Here is a 19,630-nt window from a genome sequence, read left to right as displayed (position 1 = left end):
TCCAATCTTAGCAGTGACCGAGTAATATAAAATACTAAAAACGACCAGTTCAGCACACCTTTACAACCCGCTTTTCAAATCTTAATCAATGGATAAGGGTTTTGGTAAGTTTATATTCTGTCGAATTGTTTGAAGTGTGTTTACGAAGGCAAGCAAGGTAAAAGGACTGTATTTGTTATTGGGTATATGCCTGTTTGGTTTTAAATATATAAGTTGCTTTTAAATGTAAAACAATACTGTTTGGATATATGTAAATATATTTTCATTTACGCTTACAATAAGATTCCATTTTTTAACAGTATTCATCTTAATACATTCCAACATGTGCTAATACATTTTTAAACCAATTTGTCTCTGTTCACATTAGTTTATGCACGATGAATATGTATTAATTAACATTAACAAATATTATTAAAGCTGAAAAATATGGTTCTTTGTCAGTTCACCACTTCCTGCACAATTTTTACTCATTTCTATGGCTTACATATTTTGTTATGTGTCTTTTTATTTTTTACAGTCTGAACATTGCTTGTTTAGCTGGATTTGGTCATCTGTGATGTTCCCAGGCAAGTCATCCCAGGTTTAGGATGTCCAGCTACGACTGCAAGTCATGCAGTTTCTCGACTATGTTTCAATTAACTTATTTTTTAAAACTATTTTTTGATACAAACATTTCTTGGATTGCCTTTTGATTCATAATGTTATTCTTAAGTATAGTAGTTACAATTGTAATAACTTTAGATTTATATACTTAACTACTTAAAATATTATTTGGAATTATTGTAATAAGTAAATTTGTAGTAATGTGCTATACAGTAATATTTTTTTAATACATGTACTGTAAATTGAAATACAGTAACTTACTGGCAACCGTACTGCCAGTAATTTACTATGAAAATACAGGAAAATCAAAGTACAAAACTTGTACTTCTCAAGTAATCTCAAAATATATAAAATACATGAAGGTTACTTGAGCATTTTGTAACTAATATAGAAACCATAAAACATTTATTTTATGAATGTGTATTTCCCACTTTCGAGTGATATTGAGTATCTTTTTTGAATATCATCTTATCTAGTAAAGACATATTATTATAAGTACAAGTTTAAGGGGAAAACCTTAACCTATCGGTCATGTATGGTACATTTTATATACACAAACAAAAATAGGAAAATAATAATTTTATTATTATATAAAATTGAATCAAGACATTATTTTGAGTCTCTTAAAGATGTGAGAAATAAAAAATCTAACGATTGTATAGAGCTCTTTAAACATATTCCTTTATTAATGTATTGTATAATATATCTAATTTCTTGTTTTTTCTTTCTTCGTTGGATCTGCTATTATAAATGTAACATTGACTGTGCTGTGTTCCTCTATGTATGTTTGAGATGTTATGAATAAAAGCATTTTTGAAAACGTTCTTCTCCGTACTGTCGGAATGAAACGGAAGTAGCCATCGTAATTTTTTCGTATCGTGACGTATACCCGAGTGAAACGACTTCAGAAATGAGAAAAAAAAGTAGGGCGGGACTTGAGGTTATCCACTGACAACTGATTGGATCGCTGAAAGATTTGAACGGCAGTTTGCAATCTGTCAGTCATTGCAGCCCCGCCCTCGCGCCATTGCTCGTGACCAGAAGTGAAGAGATGTCGTTTCGAGAGGGGGAGGAGCTTAGAATTTGTGATCAACTATTAGAAGTGCAAACGTATTTAAAAATAATAATGTTGTGCACGTATAAAAAGTGTATAATGCATACATCACCACTGTGTAAAACAATTAGAAATATCAATTTTAATTTCATGCCGACTTTAAGTGTTCAGAACATCTTTTAAGGCTAAAACGAGATTTTTCTGGTGATCTGTCTGCGTTTTCAGTGCTTATCGTTTCAGCAATGAATAATCCCAAGAGGCTGTGTGGTTCGGTGACCATTTTAAAGACTTCAAAACACTCGATGAGGAAAATGTTACTTCAGTACTTTACAAACTGTGGTACACACGCATCCCTGTGGACAGTGGCGGTATTGCAGTAGCACCTTGGCTTTGGTTAAGCCAATTTTGAACATTACATTAGAAAGGATTCTGGATTTATCCGCTAGATTTTATAGTTCGACACTTTGATATCACCTGTAAATAGTATGCGGTGTTATTACGGATCATAAATACAATATATTATCTTACCTTCACCAGAACGCTAGTGGCAATGTTTGTGGTAGCCCACATGAAAAATACTGTTGTCTACTATAATATTAACTGAGGTCTAGTAGCGTTACGTATGCCAATTCACCAATGACTATAATTCTGACAGACACAATCAAAGCTTTATACAAAAGTCCATTAAATAACCAGCCATATACATTTACTTTATGTATTTTTTAATAAAAAGTTTGTGACAATGGAATTATTGATACCTGTTTTGCTAATATGTCGTTTACTACTTCCCTAGATTTCTGCACTGCATGCTTCTGTAAAATCTTTTTGAAAAAAATGAAATTAAGTTGTTCAGTGTACCTTTTCACTCAAAAAGAACTCCATATACGTATGAATACTGCCATTTTAATTTCTGGATCATGCCGACTTGAAAGTTTTCACACATGACAATAACACATTCCAAACAAACACACATCTCACGTCAAACAAACACAGGGAAATTCATATCAATCTTTATTTGTACTTAGAAATTTTGCGCAACAAATCTTTTTTTGTCCTTTTCCTTGAATGATTTACACCGGGGCGGATTAAAAGTCGATCTGAATCTCTCATGCCACGGATTCCTGCAGGAGCGACTGAACGGACTTCTTACATAAAGTGCTTCTGTCAACGATCGCTTCTCTTGTTTCGCAATAGAAAAATGAAAAGACGGTGGAGGACGAAAGTTTCCATGGCTCACGACGAGAGTGAAGGAAGGAGTTCCTTAAAAAAAGAGAGAGAACAGACAGATAGAGCAAAGAAAGTTCAATGACGGTCGTTTCAGCCCAGAATCAGACTGGATTTGCCACCGGGTGGGTTCCTTCGGCCAGAGGGGGTGCCGCCGGACGCCGTGGGGACGGACGGCTGTGCGCCATCCTCTTTCTGCTCCTGGACCTCTTCTGAAACACAAAGGAAAAAAAACATTTAGGACAGAACTAGGGTCATGATATTTGTTTCTAAATCTGTTTATTGGATCTGGAGACCCCAGCCGTGAAGAATATTTACAGTATCGGCTGAACACGCTCATTACAGCCGGACTCTTAAACAAACGCTTCATTATTTAAACCCAACACATGACTGAGTGCATTATCACGGCAGTAAGTTAATGCCTGTCTTGTGAGACAGGATGAAAAATACAGAATCAGTGTTTCTACAGCTGTTCTCGATGAGAAAAGCAGATCCGCTCCTCCGCCAGCAGACGTGGAGTCATGGAATTGGCCTCCGTCTCATTAAAAGAGAAGAAAATTCCAGAACTTCACCAGCCGCGTTCTTACCAAACGCGAGTCACGCGGTACGTCTCTGCAAATATTGATATTCACAAGAGAAAAAAATATTCTCACCATTGTTTTCCGGCTCGTACTCATTTTGATCCTGCAAAACAAAAGCAAATGAGATCAGACCCCTATACTATTTATTTACTACTAAATCTAACAAGAACAAATTCAATCTGTCCCTCAGAGTTTAACCATTTCAAGCCAACATTAAATAACATGATTTACTACTGACATATTTAAAGGGATGGTACACCCAAAAATGACAATTTTGTCATCATTTACACACCCATCTTGTATGACATTCTTTCTTCCAAAGAACACAAAAGATATTTTGATGAAAGTTGGAAACCGAACACGACACTACCCATTTACCTGCATTGGTTTTGTGCCCCTATATAGAAATGAATAGGGAAGGTTGGTTATCAACTTTCTTCAAAATATCTTCTTTTGTGTTTTGCGGGAAGTCTTACAGGTTAGGAATTACATGAAATATTGAAATGAAATTTATATTTTGGGGCGAACGATCTCGAAGTAGAACAAAAAAGGGACATTTATTAATAGGAATGTAAAGATACTATCAGCTCACCATTGAAAATTATACATGATACTGGGTTCACAATTATAACTCGATTAGGACATTTTAAGTATAACAAAGAAAAAGTCAATTGTTATAGAATGGACAACATTCAAATTTACTTTAATCCGTCAAAGGATTAATTGTGATTAATCGCATCCAGAATAAATCATTTAAATTATTGATAAATATAAATAATCATTTATACAGTACACAGACATGTTTTATGTGAACAGAAATATTTATTCTGGAAAAAGTAGATTTGTAACTCAAAATTTAAACAAAATTTGACCTTTATTAAAAACCGAGAAGGCATTAAAGTCACACTGAAATTAAAAATGACAATTCTAATTTTCATAAAATATTTCTAGCGTTTGTAGTTATTAGGTCATTTTCTTTATAAAATGGTCCCTCAAAATCTTCAGCTAAAATCTGAAAATGCATTTCCACCCTGAAATGACTATCTACCTCAAATGACGAAAACTAGACGGCTTGGGCGGAGCATCTGTTAACTCCTCCCCTTCAACTGTCAATCTGCTGCTAGTTTCATTTCAAAATGCAACAGATGTTTTTACACATCCAATCAATTCGTTAAGAAAAACCCAAGCCACGCCCATTAAAGTTCTCCTTTGAAATTCCTTTTCACTCAGAAATGTGTCAGAATACGGAAGTAAAAACGATCGCAACTTCCGGTTCACAGGGACTTTAAGAAAGCTAAAGTCTAAGAGCAGGAAACGCACAAAATAAACCAAAACATTAAAACATTATACATGTTAAAACAGATCACAGGTTGGCAGCCCAACCAATGACATTACACACCAAAGGAAAATCGTCATCGAGATACATCGTCACACCCCTAAAAAAGGTATAATGATAAATGGTTCCTATCCACACCAGAAACATTTATCAGACAGTGAACTGTCAATTTTGTGAAGTACCGAGACAGGAGTGAAATATCAGAAAAGAGTTTTAAATGACTGAATGTGATGTTTAAGAGGAAGTGTAAGAAACAAAAGCCCGAAAACATAATCCACGTCAAACATAACAGGATGAAAATCATTATGAACTTCCCCTGAAGGAATAATGCAGTCAGTCTCTGAGCCCAGAACAGCTGTGTCGCGCGGCTGTTAGCTCTGACCCCACCCAGACGTGTTATTTCAATCACAGCGAACACTGATCTACTGAATGACCTGTATTCACATCTCTCTCAGGTGTTTGTGAACTTACGTTGTTGTTGCCCTGACGCTCACCAGGACATCCATTATCATAAACTATAGCAGGCTGGCACCGTCTGAGAGGAGCCGACGGTTCTCCACACAGAACTCCAGACGCTTCTCCACCTGTCAACGACACCACCACACAAAACAAACCGCCATTACAAGAGAAAATACCCCCGACATGTTTCTGCAGTCACACAGAATATCATACACAGTCACGACCTGAAGATTATCATAAAAACAACCTTTCCTTTCATTATTCAACACGTCTGATGTGTGTGAGGTGTAAAACAAAGAATGACACACACACCTGAACATACGTTTACATTACCGCCCCTACAAACACAGACATCACAAGTCTGAGAGGACAGAGCCTAACTCGATTAGTATTACCATGGTAACAAGGACTCAAGGTTGATCTCTATAGGATTATGGGTAGTGTTGTTCTACATCTTAAATTCACATTTTAAACACTTGAATTGATGTAAACGTCATTACAGATCTGACTTGGGCCTCATGTATTAGATCAATTTCAAATATGGAATGTTAACCTCTCATAGGCTGACATAAACACACACACACACAATGGAGATTCCTAACAGCTTCCTGTCTGACACACTGAACTTCCTGTCGGACTTTAACACGTCTCCTCCCTCGAGAGCAATTCACTGTCATACACGCACATCATTCCTTTTACTGTAGCACGTGGTATTAATGTGTACAAACATATGGTTTACACATAGAGAGCATTTATTAACCCGCTGAAATCATTATTACTTTAATGTCAGGTGTTTGTGCTCTTTGGATCCCATACGATAGTACGACAGTATGACACGAGGGTGAGGAAATAAAGATGTTTTAAAGAATTGTTATATTTGGCTTGACTGATTCTTTAAGGAGAGCGATAATATCTGGAAATGAAACGGTCGATCATGACGAGTCGAATTGACGTCACAGACACACACAGTGCACAGACGAGTTGTGATGATGTCGCACATTCTTGTGTCCGACATCATGGTGTTTAGTGCGTTTGAGTCACTTCCTGAATTACTGGACCGTTTGATTATTTGTCCTGGAAATGACATCATGCTTATAACATGCTGACACCCTTGTGGTGTAGGCAATCAGTCATAACTCTTTTGCTTATTCAATACTCATAGATGTGTCTAAACTAACACACGGACAACAACAAACTAATTCACAAAACTGCGTTTGGATGCCATGGGTTCTTTAGAGAGATGAATTATCATATTATGGTGAAATCAAAGTGATAATTGTGTGTGTGTTTGTGTACTTGGCGGGTTGTTCCTCCGGTGGGCGTGAGGGTCATCAGGTTCAGCAAAGATACTGGAGGCCATCTTGTTTTTGCGTGCCGGCTTTTCCTCATCCGCGCCGAAGGAAATATTGGAGGCTCCTCCAGGAGGACACAACACCCTGCGAGACAGACATCAACAAACAAATCAAACAATGAGAAAATCACAACCAATTAACCGTTTTCAACACATAGGACACATTTTACATTGTGTATTTTCATTAGTGATGCCCATCCAAGTCCAAATAAAACAATCGAATATAAAAACAAAATTAGATAATGGACCTTTTGTAAACGTATGCAAAATCGGAGATGTCAAATAGATATTAAAACATAAACAATCTGTTATTGAATAACTATAATGTGATATAACAGGGTACTGTGATTCTGCATCCAGCCCACCCTTAATCTAAAACACACATCCGCTGATCTGTCATGTAGTTACAATTACCACAAAACACACACACATCAGAAGAGTGTGCAGATATAAACACACACACAGGACTGATATCAGTCCTCACATATGTTAATGCATGAATCAGATCAGGGCGGGTGCGAGACGTAGGAGAACCTGCTGGAAAAAGCAGTCGACCTGTGATTGATGTGCCGGAGGAGCCCAAAAATCAATGCATCCCCAAAACCCACGGCACTGCACCCGACGCCCCCGCCCCACCCTCCCGCGCAGAAATGCAGGATGAGACCAGCTGACACCCGGCAGCTGTCAGGGTCAAACCCCGTCCGCACACGTCTCGCCTCCTCTATTGTGCAAGAAATCAGCGCAAAATGATAAAAGCATCGCCCAGTCGACCTGCTGTCCCCGCCGATGGCTTTAACACATAATGCCTTAACCAGACTAAACCTCCAGCTCTCATCAGGGGAGCAAACCGAGCCGTTTTTACTCGAGACCCCACCCATCTGTGAACCACGGCGACACATGGCATTAAAAATCCTTCCCCCGAGCACGACATCCACGCCGAAAACATCATTACAGAGATCCCGAAATAAACATTCAGTCATTTGTTCACACAAAACCTGCGTGCGCGTCTATCATCAGGGGAACACAAAAGAAGATATTTAGAGAAATGTCTATGCGGTTTTGCGTTCGTACAATCCAGTGTTTTTTGGTTACCAATATGGTGTAACATATCTTTTGTTGTGTTCTGCAGCAGAAAGAGAGTCAGGTTTGGGTGGATAAACGATGGGTTTTTGGGCTGAACTATTCCTTTAAATCAGACGGAGTGACCAATAAACAACCTAGTCCCGGCCTGACCTACATTTCTTTCGTTTTCAGTCCCATTGAGACAAACCACAGACAGGATCTGAGGATAAAACTGGACAAACAGGCATCCAAAGCCAAAGAAACAGATTCGGGTCAATCGGGGAGGCAACATGTTGCACAAAGATGCAAGTCACAGGGTCTTAAATTCGCACATGCCTCATTCAACGCGACAAGATCAGACACACCAGCTCGCTTTCTTTTGATATAAAATCAAGACACATTTATGAAGCTGAAGATGATCTCGCGTCCCGACCGAAAACTAAAGAGATGATTTTTGGAAGTGCTTTGGCTGAACGTGCCGAGCCCCTGGCCGGAGGAGAATCGATGCAACAGCTCCGGTCTGACTACCAACAGCCTTTTAAGGACAATGGAGCGTGTATATTTGGGCCAGACCTTGAGGTTGGACACCGCAACGTCATGTGACCGAGATCAAACCGTTTGAAAAATAAACGCAGAAGAGAAAGCGTCCATTCACGAGGGAGTAAAAGAGAACAATGCCGACGTGAAGTTAAAGCAGATCTTTTCAAAGCCCTGTTGATATGTCACAGTGGCCGCCTGCCCAGATTCTGTCATTCTGGATGAAGTTCAGGCCCCATTCATATGAATGCACCAGACATCTCCTCATTTACCTGCATGTGATCGTCTGTCTGGACCTGATCTCAGAGCAGCTCGAGCCTGGGCTCTTCATGGCCACGAGGAAGAGGATGATGGAGAAGATGATGATGATGGTGTTGGCAGACAGTCTGAATTCACATCAAATCCAAAGCTTTCATCTATGAGATCCTCACAATCGCCATCATTCTCATCCATGCATCGATAGGAGGAACGAATCCCTCAATCCGTCAGGCCATCATCATCATCATCCTCCTCCTCCTCATCCCCATCCGCGTTTCTTTTGTTCTGCCCGCTCAACCCAACAAAGCCCCGTTTCGTTCGTTTACCTCGAGCTGTTTTTGGCACCGGGTTCCATGCCCTGATAGGTGGTCGTCGTGGTCATGTCGAGCGGCTGGTGTGGTCGCTAAACGGCGTGGAATGAACCTTCAGCTGGACTGAATTCGTGTAATTCCTTTATCCCGCATGGACTCCGCCCGGACCAGCTGAAACCCGAGTGCGGCGGAGCGGCCCTTAAGACACGCCCACGACACCCCGCCCACCGGAGCGGAGGCGCGGCGTGATTGGACGGAGGGCTGCGGACTCTGGTGTGGGATTGGTGCGCGGGGTGTCTGTCAGCCGATAGGCGTGCGCTCCGTTCATCAGGGTTTGTGTGATTTGGTTTGCAGCATGATGATCATCTTTACTGTAAATTCACGGTGTGTCTGTTAAATAACCGTAATATATTTGACAAGATGCTTTAAAAAAGCATTTAGGGAAACTAAACAAATGTAATTGACTGATTGCCATATGTAGTATTTATTACAGTAAACTGATACACACGTGTGTGATATAGTAATTGCTGCATGTGTGCTTTAGTATTCTGTATGATAAATCAGTAAATACTGTAATATAGTTTATATTTACCGTGGTACGGTTACAAAACCATAAAGTATTTAGGTATTTCTCATGTGGTCTACAAACACTACGGTTCATTTGCTTTGGTTTGTATATTTGTGTTTTTCTTTTTATTCATTTGAAGTGTTTTCGGATGATATGTAAGACTCTCAACTCATTTATAAATGTAATTATATGCCGTATTATTTACAATTATGTGAAATTATACGATTATAATTAAAGCGAGGGCTGCGATTAAAAAAATCATTTACTTTTTAGGTCATTTACTCCATAGCCTGCTGGCAACATGATCACCGAAACAAAACAAAATGCAAATTTGTGAATGCAACGTTATACTATAATAATGTGATACATGACAAAAGTATGACCGGTGTTTTCCACTTGCAAGACTAAAATGTTTTTGCATTAAAAATCAAAGCCTATTCATATCTTATTATAAATAAATATGATGATTAAATAAATGAGGGTTGTTTCAACATTACTCTCGTGATTCAATGATGCTTTGAAGCAACTCCAAAATGTCTCTAAATTAAAAAACTATTTATGGTATGATCAAGTGTTCCATTTGAAAAGAAACCCTTCAAACATTGTGTTATCTTATTGTGCTAAAAGTGTACCACAGAGGAACTTATTGTATAGACAGATTGTCACAACCCATGTGCAGTTTGATAAAAAGAGAATATTTTATTTTAACAAGAGATTTGACAATACAGATGTTTTACTCGTCTGAAACATGTCTTCACTTCACTCGAGTCAACACATGTTCAAGACGAGTGTCACGCTACAAATGACCACTACAATAAAAAACAAATTAAAACCAATTTATCTGAACTCTGTGTTTGCTATAACAGAACGTATAACAGAAGATTTAAAAAAAATGAAAAAAAACCAAAGCCTGTGTGTTCATATCTGAACCAGATGTTGGGTGCAGCTACACAATCAAAACTGTGAAAAATCATTAGAGTTGATTTATACACAGATTTGACCCGATATCTTTCTCCACACGTCTGGGCTTGACTTGTCAGATGTTACAAGGCAACAAACAATCCCAATGTAATATTTACTGTAGCAGGAATCCATTTTTTATGTACAAAACAAAGAGTACAATATGAACTGAAACACTATACAACAGCAGTTACAGATAACCATATGATGATGATGATGATGAGAGCTCTGGGGTGACAGAGAGAGAAAGAGAGAAAGAAAGAAAGAGAGAGAGAGAGAAGAGGTTTTGCGGTTGGTGAAGTCAGGTTTAGATGAGTCCTCCTGTCTGTTGCTGGAAAACGTCAATTGTGTCTTCATCTTCCATTTCCAACTGTGGGAAAACAACACAACATCATTTTTGTTGTACATATAAATACATGTTTCAATGTATTCTGCAGAAGTGCGTAAATAGCGTCTTTGAAAACAACATAAAGAAGCATTTACAACACAATGAACTTCTGTTAGGTGTACAAAAAATATTTTAGTTTAACTGTAGTTTCATATTTTGACTTAAATTTAAATGTATAGGCTTCGTTTCTTTCTTTTTCTAGTTAATATTTAAGTGGCTTAAACTTATTTCGTTTTTTATTTAAAAGACAACATTTCTCAAGTTTTTCACATAATACTTTAAATTAACAGAAATGTTTCAGGTTTAGTGAACACGTAACATTCAGACAGTAGGTAATGTAGGGTGGGGCTTCATTTTAGGTAAATATTAAACAGTGATTCAAAATGTTTGAGATGTTTTCATAAACGCTCACATGGATCAGAGATTAGACTTTAAAAAGATAACAAGAGCACGATTAGAGCGCTATGATGTCATACCTGTGCGGGCGTGTCTGTTTCATTAATGGGCTGTCCGTCAAACCGGAATCGAATCTGCCTCATCGTCAATCCCTGAAAAACCAAACGTATACATTAATCTGAGCTTCAGAAGCTGAGCTATACAGTCCCGGTCCACACCCACAACATAGGGCGACAATAGAGACGTCCCGACCCCTGAATCTGTCAATCATTCACACGGTTTCCCAGAGCACAGCTTGGTACATTACTGTATTTACTTTTCAAGCGGCAACACCGTTGACAAGCTTTTCCTGTTCTTTGGGAGAAAAGGCTTGGAAGTTTCCTTCCCAGAGAATGTGCGGACGCGACACTGTCCTACTTCTGCCGGCCTAACTCTGAGAGAGCTCGCAATGAGATTAACAACCGCAGCGTGTGCCAACAAAACATGTTGCTGACCCACAGATCCAGTAGCATCTCAACCCCGCGTGTCCACACTGCTGATGAAGCATGAATGTCATGACAAACCTGAGCACACTCCATGTTCATGAATGCTAAAGGGATAGTTGACCCAAACATGAACATTCTGCCATCATTTATTCATCCGTATGAGTTGATAGAAATATTTTGAAGAATGCTGATAACTGAACCCCATTGACTTCCATTGTGTGAACACAAAACCACGGAGACATTTCTCAAAATATCTTCTTTTGTGTTCCACTGAAGAAATAGTCATACGATGACAGAATGTTTACGCTTGGCTATACTATGGTTTTAAATGTGCCTGTGAACATCACCGACATGTCTCTTATCCATCTGTGAGGAGATAAACCTTCAACCGGACACACAGGGCCATTAACAGGACATGAGGGAGCGATAGAGTCAGCAGACAGTAAAACTGCAGAGGAAATACACGGACACACAAAGGTTTATTGATCCGACTGAAGAGCTTTTGTGTAGATGATTGTGTACTCGTACTCAATAACACTCACATTCATACTGAGAGCGCTTGCTTTGAAATCTTTCAATGAATTCTGAACATTATTTCGATTTTAAAAGCCGGTCACAGACCTCTTCATAAGTTTACAGAAAGTGTGTGTGTGTGTGTGTGTTTATCACACCTGTCTCTCGCAGTAGGCCTTCATAAGCTTGCTGAGGGGTGTGTGTCTCTTGATTTTAAACTGGACCACCGACCCGTCCTGTCCTGCTACCTTCAGGTTGATGTGGTCATTGTTCTCTGTCTTTACGCCCTCCTGAAAAGAACGCAGAAATGCAAATATAAACGTTTCCTTCGAATAAATAAACGCAGCGCTAGACCCTTATAGAAACTCACTATATCAGAATCAACTTTATTTGTAAGGTGTGTTTTCAGACTGTGTGACTGAAGACGGTTTATGGTGGTCTGCGAGGGAATGAACTCATCTGGTTCTTTGATATGAACACTATTTACTCTTTTAAACTTTTTGAATGAACAGTATTGCTCGACATCCAAATACTTGCCTACTACGAAGTATCTATAACTAGAGATCAGAGTAGCACGTGCAAATTCAGACACGTTTTCTTTCATTGATGTAAATCAAATAATTCATGAAAAAACGATCAAAATAAACGTTTTTTCGTGTATTTGTTTAGCAGACAATTTAAACATGATGAACATTACAACCAATGTGGAGTACTAATATTTTGTAGTGTTCTTAATACCATGAAAACGATTTCTTGTGGTTGAAGTGTACTTGTTTGACAACACCTGTGTTTATTATGGTACACATCTGTCAAAGAACATACGGGTCACGTGGGGATGATGTAAGACCACGCACGGATTCTGTAATGACTGTAGATGTGCACACTTCAGCGTTTGAATCAGACTCACTGACTCAGTGAATCGACTCAGTCACTCGGTGAATCGAACACAAGTCATTTAATGGTCATGTCCGATTTGAATAGAACGAAGAACGTCGCTGCTTTTGTTCGTCTAAATATCGTTCATATGACATTCTTACGTGTAACTTAATTAAAGATGCAAAAAACGACAGTGTTGTTGTATTTAAGTAATAAATGCTAATCTAACATATCGAGTACCTACACTCGGTATATCCACTATATATATATATATATATATAAATAATATAAGAAATTATACATAATTGTTCACTGCGGCAGTCGTAATACTCCGAGCATCTTCTGTGCTTGTGAACTACTGCGATATTAAACCATAAACGTGCGCATTTATCGGTGACGTAATTTACGTAATGTATACGTTAGTGTTGCGTGTGAGCTTCATGAGCGATGCTCAGATAATCTCAATCCAACATAAAACCAAAAGTCTTCATCAAATGTAAGCAAGAAAACACACGAAACGTCAATATGATGCAAAATGAAAGTAAATGCATGTATGTGTTGCGATGAGCGTGTGGATTTCTCAGTTTTTCTCGCTTTTGAACGCGCCCGTGAGTGTCGCGCGCGGTGTGAGTTCGCTGAGCGCGTTCACACGGCTTCTTCCGGTGTCTCCGAAGCGGCAGTTACAGGATTTATCCACTACGCGTGATATTTCACGTTATATTTCACACCGCGCGCGTCTTGTCATTTCCGCAAGCCCCTCGCGCAACACGAACCGCAAATAACGACAAATAACGACTTGCGTTTTTAAACGTCACTCACCTTGGGTTTCTCGTCGGCCATGCTTATTGTAATTGCGCTTCTCTACGCCGCCACACAAAGACACCGCGGGGACGCGCACGTCCGCGCTCCCGATTAAAAGCGATGGAGACGTGCGCGGTCACGAGAGCCGGTCACCGTATCGCGATTGGCCGGCGCGGGTCACGGGACCGCGAGTGACGCGACGCGGTGAGGTCATGCGCGAGACCGGGCAGCGTGCATGGCGATCCTGAAAACGTGAACGAGCATTTGTCCACAATGTCGTTTTTTCGTCTAAATGTATCGCAAAACCACGATTATTTCATGATATATAACATAAATGCACTTAGATACGACAGCAGAGTTCACGAGAAGTATGAGCATGGCGTGTTTTAACACAGATGGTTGTGAGGGAGAGTTCTTCACTCTGTGGAGAAGAAGGGAAGCCATTTTGTCCCTCACAGATAAAAATCACGGAACCGTGATCCTGCGGTGCAAACTTCAACACTCTTGCCCGAACGCTTTATGAACTTGATCAGATATATGTCACAGGTTAAGATAAAGTCAGACGGACGATTTCCCCTCCAGGAACAAGATTTAACACTTCTGGCCAAACTCTCTAAAATAATGAATATGCATATCATTAAAAATAAAAATAAAAAAATGACTACAATGGAAATATATGTCAACACCGTGATCAATAAACCACAAATTTTACAAAATGCAGTTAATAATAAACTGTTCATAAACATGAAAGTAGATGACTGTACTTGATAAAGGAATCCATTCAGACATCTAAACACGTAAATAACCCCGTATTTAATATGTAATTCATCAAAACTGAGATGTATATTATTTGAATAATTTGAAGCATTATAGAAACGTTACAAAAAACAATTAATTTGTGAATGGCATCAACATTTATCGCTTAAACGTTAGATTAGATTCAACTTTATTGTCATTATACATATAGTAAAAGTAAAGTGTAAAGAAATGTAGTTTAGGTCTAACCAAAAGTGCAATTAGCAAGCGCAGGATATACAGTTAGAATAAATACAGAAAACAATATTAGGAAATATTATACAGTAGGTATGTACTTTGAACAGTATAGAGATGGCTATATACTATGAACATTAATGTACAGGTGGATATGAACAGATAATAATTTAGACTAAACAATAGTGCAAGTAACAGTGCAGTGGATGAGTTAATGCAGTTATTAAAGTTACGGTGCAGTTTACGAGTTAATGCAGTTAATAAGTTGCAGTGCAATAGATGACTATACTCAATATATTTATAAATGCAGTTAAAAATGTTACAGTGCAGTAGATTAGTTAATGCAGTTAGTTATTTCTGATAATAATAATACAAATATTAAAAGCGTAAAAACAACTCAGTTTAATGCCGAATCATTATTTCAAAGTATAGTTTCATTTACGTTTCGGAAAAGAAAGCGTACGGCGCATTTGTGTTCAGGCGCTTGACGGGTCGTACCGTCTCTCAGGCAGCGCGGGTCCTTCTGTCAGTGGCGCTGGATGTATGCGCGCGCGCTGTGTTGACAGCATAGATCAATACACACAGTTGTATTTACACTCGTCCTCAGGAGGATTTCATATCGGTGTGTGATGGAAGAGGTCGACGCGGAGCCCAACCCGACCGTAAGTGCAGATTTAACCCGGACCGCGGGACATTCTGTCACCGCTCGCGTCCATCATAACTAACATATCAAACTCAATGGTGCGCGTGACAGAAAACTTGCATTCATGGTTCCTCTCACCTCTGACCTCTGCAGCTCATTCCCGGAGCTGGCTTTAACCAGAAGCACCTCGGATTTGAATGGGGTCCCGGAGATATGTTAGTCTACGAGACGAACTGCCAGCCACAAGGTATAAACACCTCCATCATTGCCCAGATCGTCTCCTCTGTTCGTCTTTTGTTCAACGGCACGTGTTTCTTTTCAGTGTCGCGGTCTGCAGGCTCTCCATACGTGCACGTCGTGAGGAAGGACGAAGACATGTGTTCTCCCATCCTGCGCAAACTCTTCAACGAGTCCCATCACATCTTTGTAGGGCTGCAGAAGATCAAAGAGGACGTGCCCAGCAAAAACAAGAAACCCCAGTGAGAGAACCACACAAGCACGTCTGACCCCACGGCATCATGCGAATGATTGATCTGTTTGTGTGTTTTCTGTAGGTTTGTGAGCATCAGTAAGAACTACAGATCTGTGATCAGAGCCTGTATGGAGGAACTACAGCAAGGCGCCGGTGAGACACCGCGAGAGGATGTGATTGATCTCGCTTACATCTGTCATTACATTTCTCTCTTTCTTTTTCCAGTTTCAACTCGAGACAGATCTCTAGCATCACAGTATGGAGATCAGGTCTGTCCCCTGAACGACACGACTAACAATAATAATCATTTTTCATGAAAGACGGGAAGTTTAACGCAGTGTTCTCTCCAGGTCTCTATTCTCTTGGCCATTGAGCTCATCTGGAACCTGTGTGAGGTTCTTTTCATCGATGCTGCTCCAGGTGAAGATCACAAACCGCTTGTTTGTCTCTCCGTAGTTTTGTTTCGTGATCCGAGTTAAACCTTTGGCCAGAACCTGTCTGACTTTTTCTGTTGTCATGTAGCCGGCGCTCTGCTGCTCCACCTGCTGGACTGGGTGCGTCTGCACAAATCTGATGTGGATACGAGAGCGAGAGAGGTGTTACAGAGTGACAGCCCTACTCAACATCGCTCCTACTGGGATGTGGTATGAAGCCTGTGACCTCCAGAACATCCGTACGTCGCCGACCACATGTGTCCTCGTTGACCCTCTCTCTGTCTGTGTGCAGGTGATTGGTTTGGTTCTGCAGGGTCGTATGGACGAAGCCCGGCAGGTCCTGTCGAAACAGGCGTCTCTACGGGCAGACAGCAGCTCTGTGTTCAAGCGCATGGACACTCTGTTACAAAGCATGCCCATATTCAATGTACGTGCAGCATGTATTTTGTGAGATTGATCATTTAATGGCTTCGTGTGACATCGGCAGCACTCAAGTTCACTTTTGTGTTTGTGTGCAGCTCGCAGGCACTCAGACGCTGACGGAGTTTGACGTCAAATGGAGAAACTGGCACGAAGAATGTGACCGCTCTCTCCAGGACAACACGTTTGCTAGCAACCGTCACCTGGAGGCCATCTGCAAGGTAAGAGTCCTGACCTCCGCTGACCTCCCGTGCGACCCTACAGACACTGTGATCACTGTGACGTGTCTCTCAGATTCTGGTTGGCGATGAAGACGCTCTGCTGGAACACAGAGAGTTGTTGAGCACGTGGTATCACTTCCTGGTGAGCCGACTGCTCTTCTGTCACCCGACGATCAAACCGCCCGACCTGCACTATTACGCCCAGGTAAACACACACACACAGCACGAATGAAGCTGTCAGAAGGATGACTTTAATAATGCCTCAAACGTGATTATATTACTCGTTCTAAATGAGAAAATCATGTACGAGTCTTGTACATTGAGCTGCACAATTGTGTTTGTGTTTCAGTCCAGCATGAACATGTTCGTGGGCGCGCGGGCTTCTCCGGAACCTCTAGACATCATACTGCTGTCAGCGTTTGAGTTTGACCTGCATCAGGTCATCAAAGACTGCAGGTGCTGAACACACACACACACACACACACACACACATTAGAAGAGTGTGCAGATGTTAACCCAGATGTTGATGTTTCCTCAGTTTCACTCTCAATAACTGGTGGTTTGTGGCTCATCTGACGGATCTGTTGGATCACTGCAAACTCCTGCAGTCACACAACCTGCAGTGCGTATCTCACACATCACACCATCAGCCTTAATGCTTTTTATGTTTATTTACATTCTTGTTTGCTTCACTGTTGCACCTTAAAGCTGTTGGATGAGTGAGTAAGTATTAACTGTGTTTGTAGTTTTGGGTCTAACCTGCGTGAGTTTCTGGTTCTGGAATACGCCTCGGGTCTCTTCACACACCACAGGTGAGTCGAACCGTCATCACGTTGAAAGCTGAACAGGATGTGGAATCAGGATCTCTGTGTGATGAGGCTGTGTGTTAGTCTGTGGCAGCTGGCGGTGGATTATTTCGATCACTGTCCTGAGCTGGGTCGAGTGTATCTGGAGTTACAGATCGAGAGGATTCCACTGGACACCGAACGCAAAGCTCTCAAAGTCCTGCGGATCTGCGAGGACAGACAGATGAGTGAACAGGGTGAGCTGATCACACACACACACACTCATGCTGAAAGTAAAGGGAAATCCTCACTGTGTGTGTTTGTGTCTCAGTTCGCAGTATCTGTAAGATAATGGCCAAAAGATCTCTGAGGAATAACAGACTGGGATCAGCTCTGTCCTGGAGCATCCGAGCCAAAGACGCAGCGTTCGCTACACTCATCTCTGAGAGGTCGTCATCACATATTCAATACGTCATCACATCGCTCTCGTGTTTCTCACTTGTGTGTTTGTGTTTCTCAGGTTTCTTCAGGATTACAGGAATAAAGGCTTTTTCACAGATCTGGATTTGCTGGATAATCTCGGCCCCGCTATGCTGCTCAGTGACAGACTGACGTTTTTAGGTATGAGCGTGATCTGCTTTGAGAGCAGTGCAGTGAATCCCTGTTGATTCTTCAGAAGTGTAAATCGCCCACAATCCATTTCAAACTCGTATTCTGACCTGACGCCCACTTTCCACCGTACAATTAATTCCAGACGATTAGGTCCCGCCCCCTACAATCTTGTTTTACCAATAAATGTCACAGATATAGTGAAATGATTTTCAAATGCAGTCTCACATTACCTGAGAACAAAGTTTTTCTTCTGTTTTTAATAGCGTGACTGTTTGTGTGTCGGTAGGGAAATACAGAGAGTTCCACAGGCTTTATGGAGAGAATCGTTTCTCACAGGCCGCCAAACTCCTGCTGTCCCTCATGACGGCAAAGATTGCCCCTCGCAGTCTGTGGATGACCCTGCTGACAGACGCCCTGCCCCTGCTGGAGCAGACCGAGGTATGGCACACGCCTCCCGAATTCAACATCACGTCCGTTCAGCCGATGCTTCAGTTCAAAGTGACTGCAAGACGAGATAAGATCTGTTTGTGTGTTAAAGAGATGTTAGATGCGTTGATCAGTCAACCCTCAGCAGACCGCAGCGTTCTCATCTCTTCTGTGTTGTCACTTGATCTTCAAACAGAGAATGTTGTGTTGGCATTTCTAGGTGATCTTTTCTGTGGATCAGACGTATGAGCTCATGTCCTGTCTAGAAGAACTGACACCCAGAACCAACAACTCAAAAGAAACGGCACAGGTACCAACACTTACAGTCTTAAACAAAATTAAGTTGTATTTTCAGCGACGGACATTACATTTTTTTATTAATTTGCATTCAGGATCAATTTAAACTTCAATGTTCTCTGTTTGAATGTTTTGGAAATAATCTGTTATTTAAAGCGATCCAAAAATTGTGATGCGTATTGTATGCCGAGCTATTTTTTTGGTCTGGTTGTAAATCAGTGTTTATCTTTTTCTTTAAGGAGGAAGATATCGAGTTCACGAAGATGGAGCTGTTGCGACTCGCTTTGGCCCGTAATCTGGCCATGGCCATCGTCAAGGAAGGAACGATAGAAACATAAAACCATGCATCATCAGATCCAAACCTCCAGCTGTCTGTGTACTGTACATACCTCAGATTATTTGGATAAACATGTCATGCCTTTTTTTCTATAAACCTTTGCAAAATACATCATTTCACATGATTTTCTTACTCAGCTGTCTTTTATTTCAACTTTTTGTATGGTTGAACACAGCCGGATCCAATCATAACAAAGGCAGTTTACATTAACAACGGTGGCGGAAAACAAA

At 40.6% G+C, this 19,630-nt stretch overlaps 3 protein-coding genes across 3 annotated transcripts; 1 reads left to right on the top strand and 2 right to left on the bottom strand.

Moving 5' to 3' along the window:
* Window positions 1-2,381: 2,381 nt before the first annotated feature.
* Window positions 2,382-8,998, bottom strand: jpt1b (Jupiter microtubule associated homolog 1b). The gene is made up of 5 exons (XM_079455507.1): window positions 8,792-8,998; window positions 6,554-6,693; window positions 5,270-5,382; window positions 3,535-3,565; window positions 2,382-3,093 (listed from the first exon to the last, which is right to left on the bottom strand). Exons 1-5 carry the CDS (start codon window positions 8,845-8,847, stop codon window positions 2,975-2,977), a joined length of 459 nt encoding a protein of 152 aa, XP_079311633.1. The 5' UTR covers window positions 8,848-8,998; the 3' UTR covers window positions 2,382-2,974.
* Window positions 8,999-10,020: 1,022 nt separating this feature from the next.
* sumo2b (small ubiquitin like modifier 2b) lies at window positions 10,021-13,876 on the bottom strand. Its single transcript, XM_079455506.1, has 4 exons — window positions 13,782-13,876; window positions 12,245-12,376; window positions 11,169-11,240; window positions 10,021-10,674 (listed from the first exon to the last, which is right to left on the bottom strand). Exons 1-4 carry the CDS (start codon window positions 13,800-13,802, stop codon window positions 10,612-10,614), a joined length of 288 nt encoding a protein of 95 aa, XP_079311632.1. The 5' UTR covers window positions 13,803-13,876; the 3' UTR covers window positions 10,021-10,611.
* Window positions 13,877-15,212: 1,336 nt separating this feature from the next.
* nup85 (nucleoporin 85) lies at window positions 15,213-19,524 on the top strand. Its single transcript, XM_079455505.1, has 19 exons — window positions 15,213-15,415; window positions 15,550-15,643; window positions 15,719-15,875; window positions 15,951-16,021; window positions 16,094-16,137; window positions 16,219-16,288; window positions 16,391-16,512; window positions 16,595-16,729; window positions 16,821-16,943; window positions 17,017-17,148; window positions 17,293-17,399; window positions 17,482-17,565; window positions 17,690-17,755; window positions 17,834-17,985; window positions 18,060-18,177; window positions 18,249-18,349; window positions 18,627-18,778; window positions 18,987-19,076; window positions 19,303-19,524. Exons 1-19 carry the CDS (start codon window positions 15,383-15,385, stop codon window positions 19,399-19,401), a joined length of 1,950 nt encoding a protein of 649 aa, XP_079311631.1. The 5' UTR covers window positions 15,213-15,382; the 3' UTR covers window positions 19,402-19,524.
* Window positions 19,525-19,630: the final 106 nt, after the last annotated feature.

Source organism: Barbatula barbatula (assembly GCF_947034865.1).
Source record: "Barbatula barbatula genome assembly, chromosome: 5".
Lineage (NCBI taxonomy): Eukaryota > Metazoa > Chordata > Actinopteri > Cypriniformes > Nemacheilidae > Barbatula > Barbatula barbatula.
Note: the sequence above shows the minus strand (reverse complement) of the source record. Positions and strands in the feature narration are given on the sequence as shown.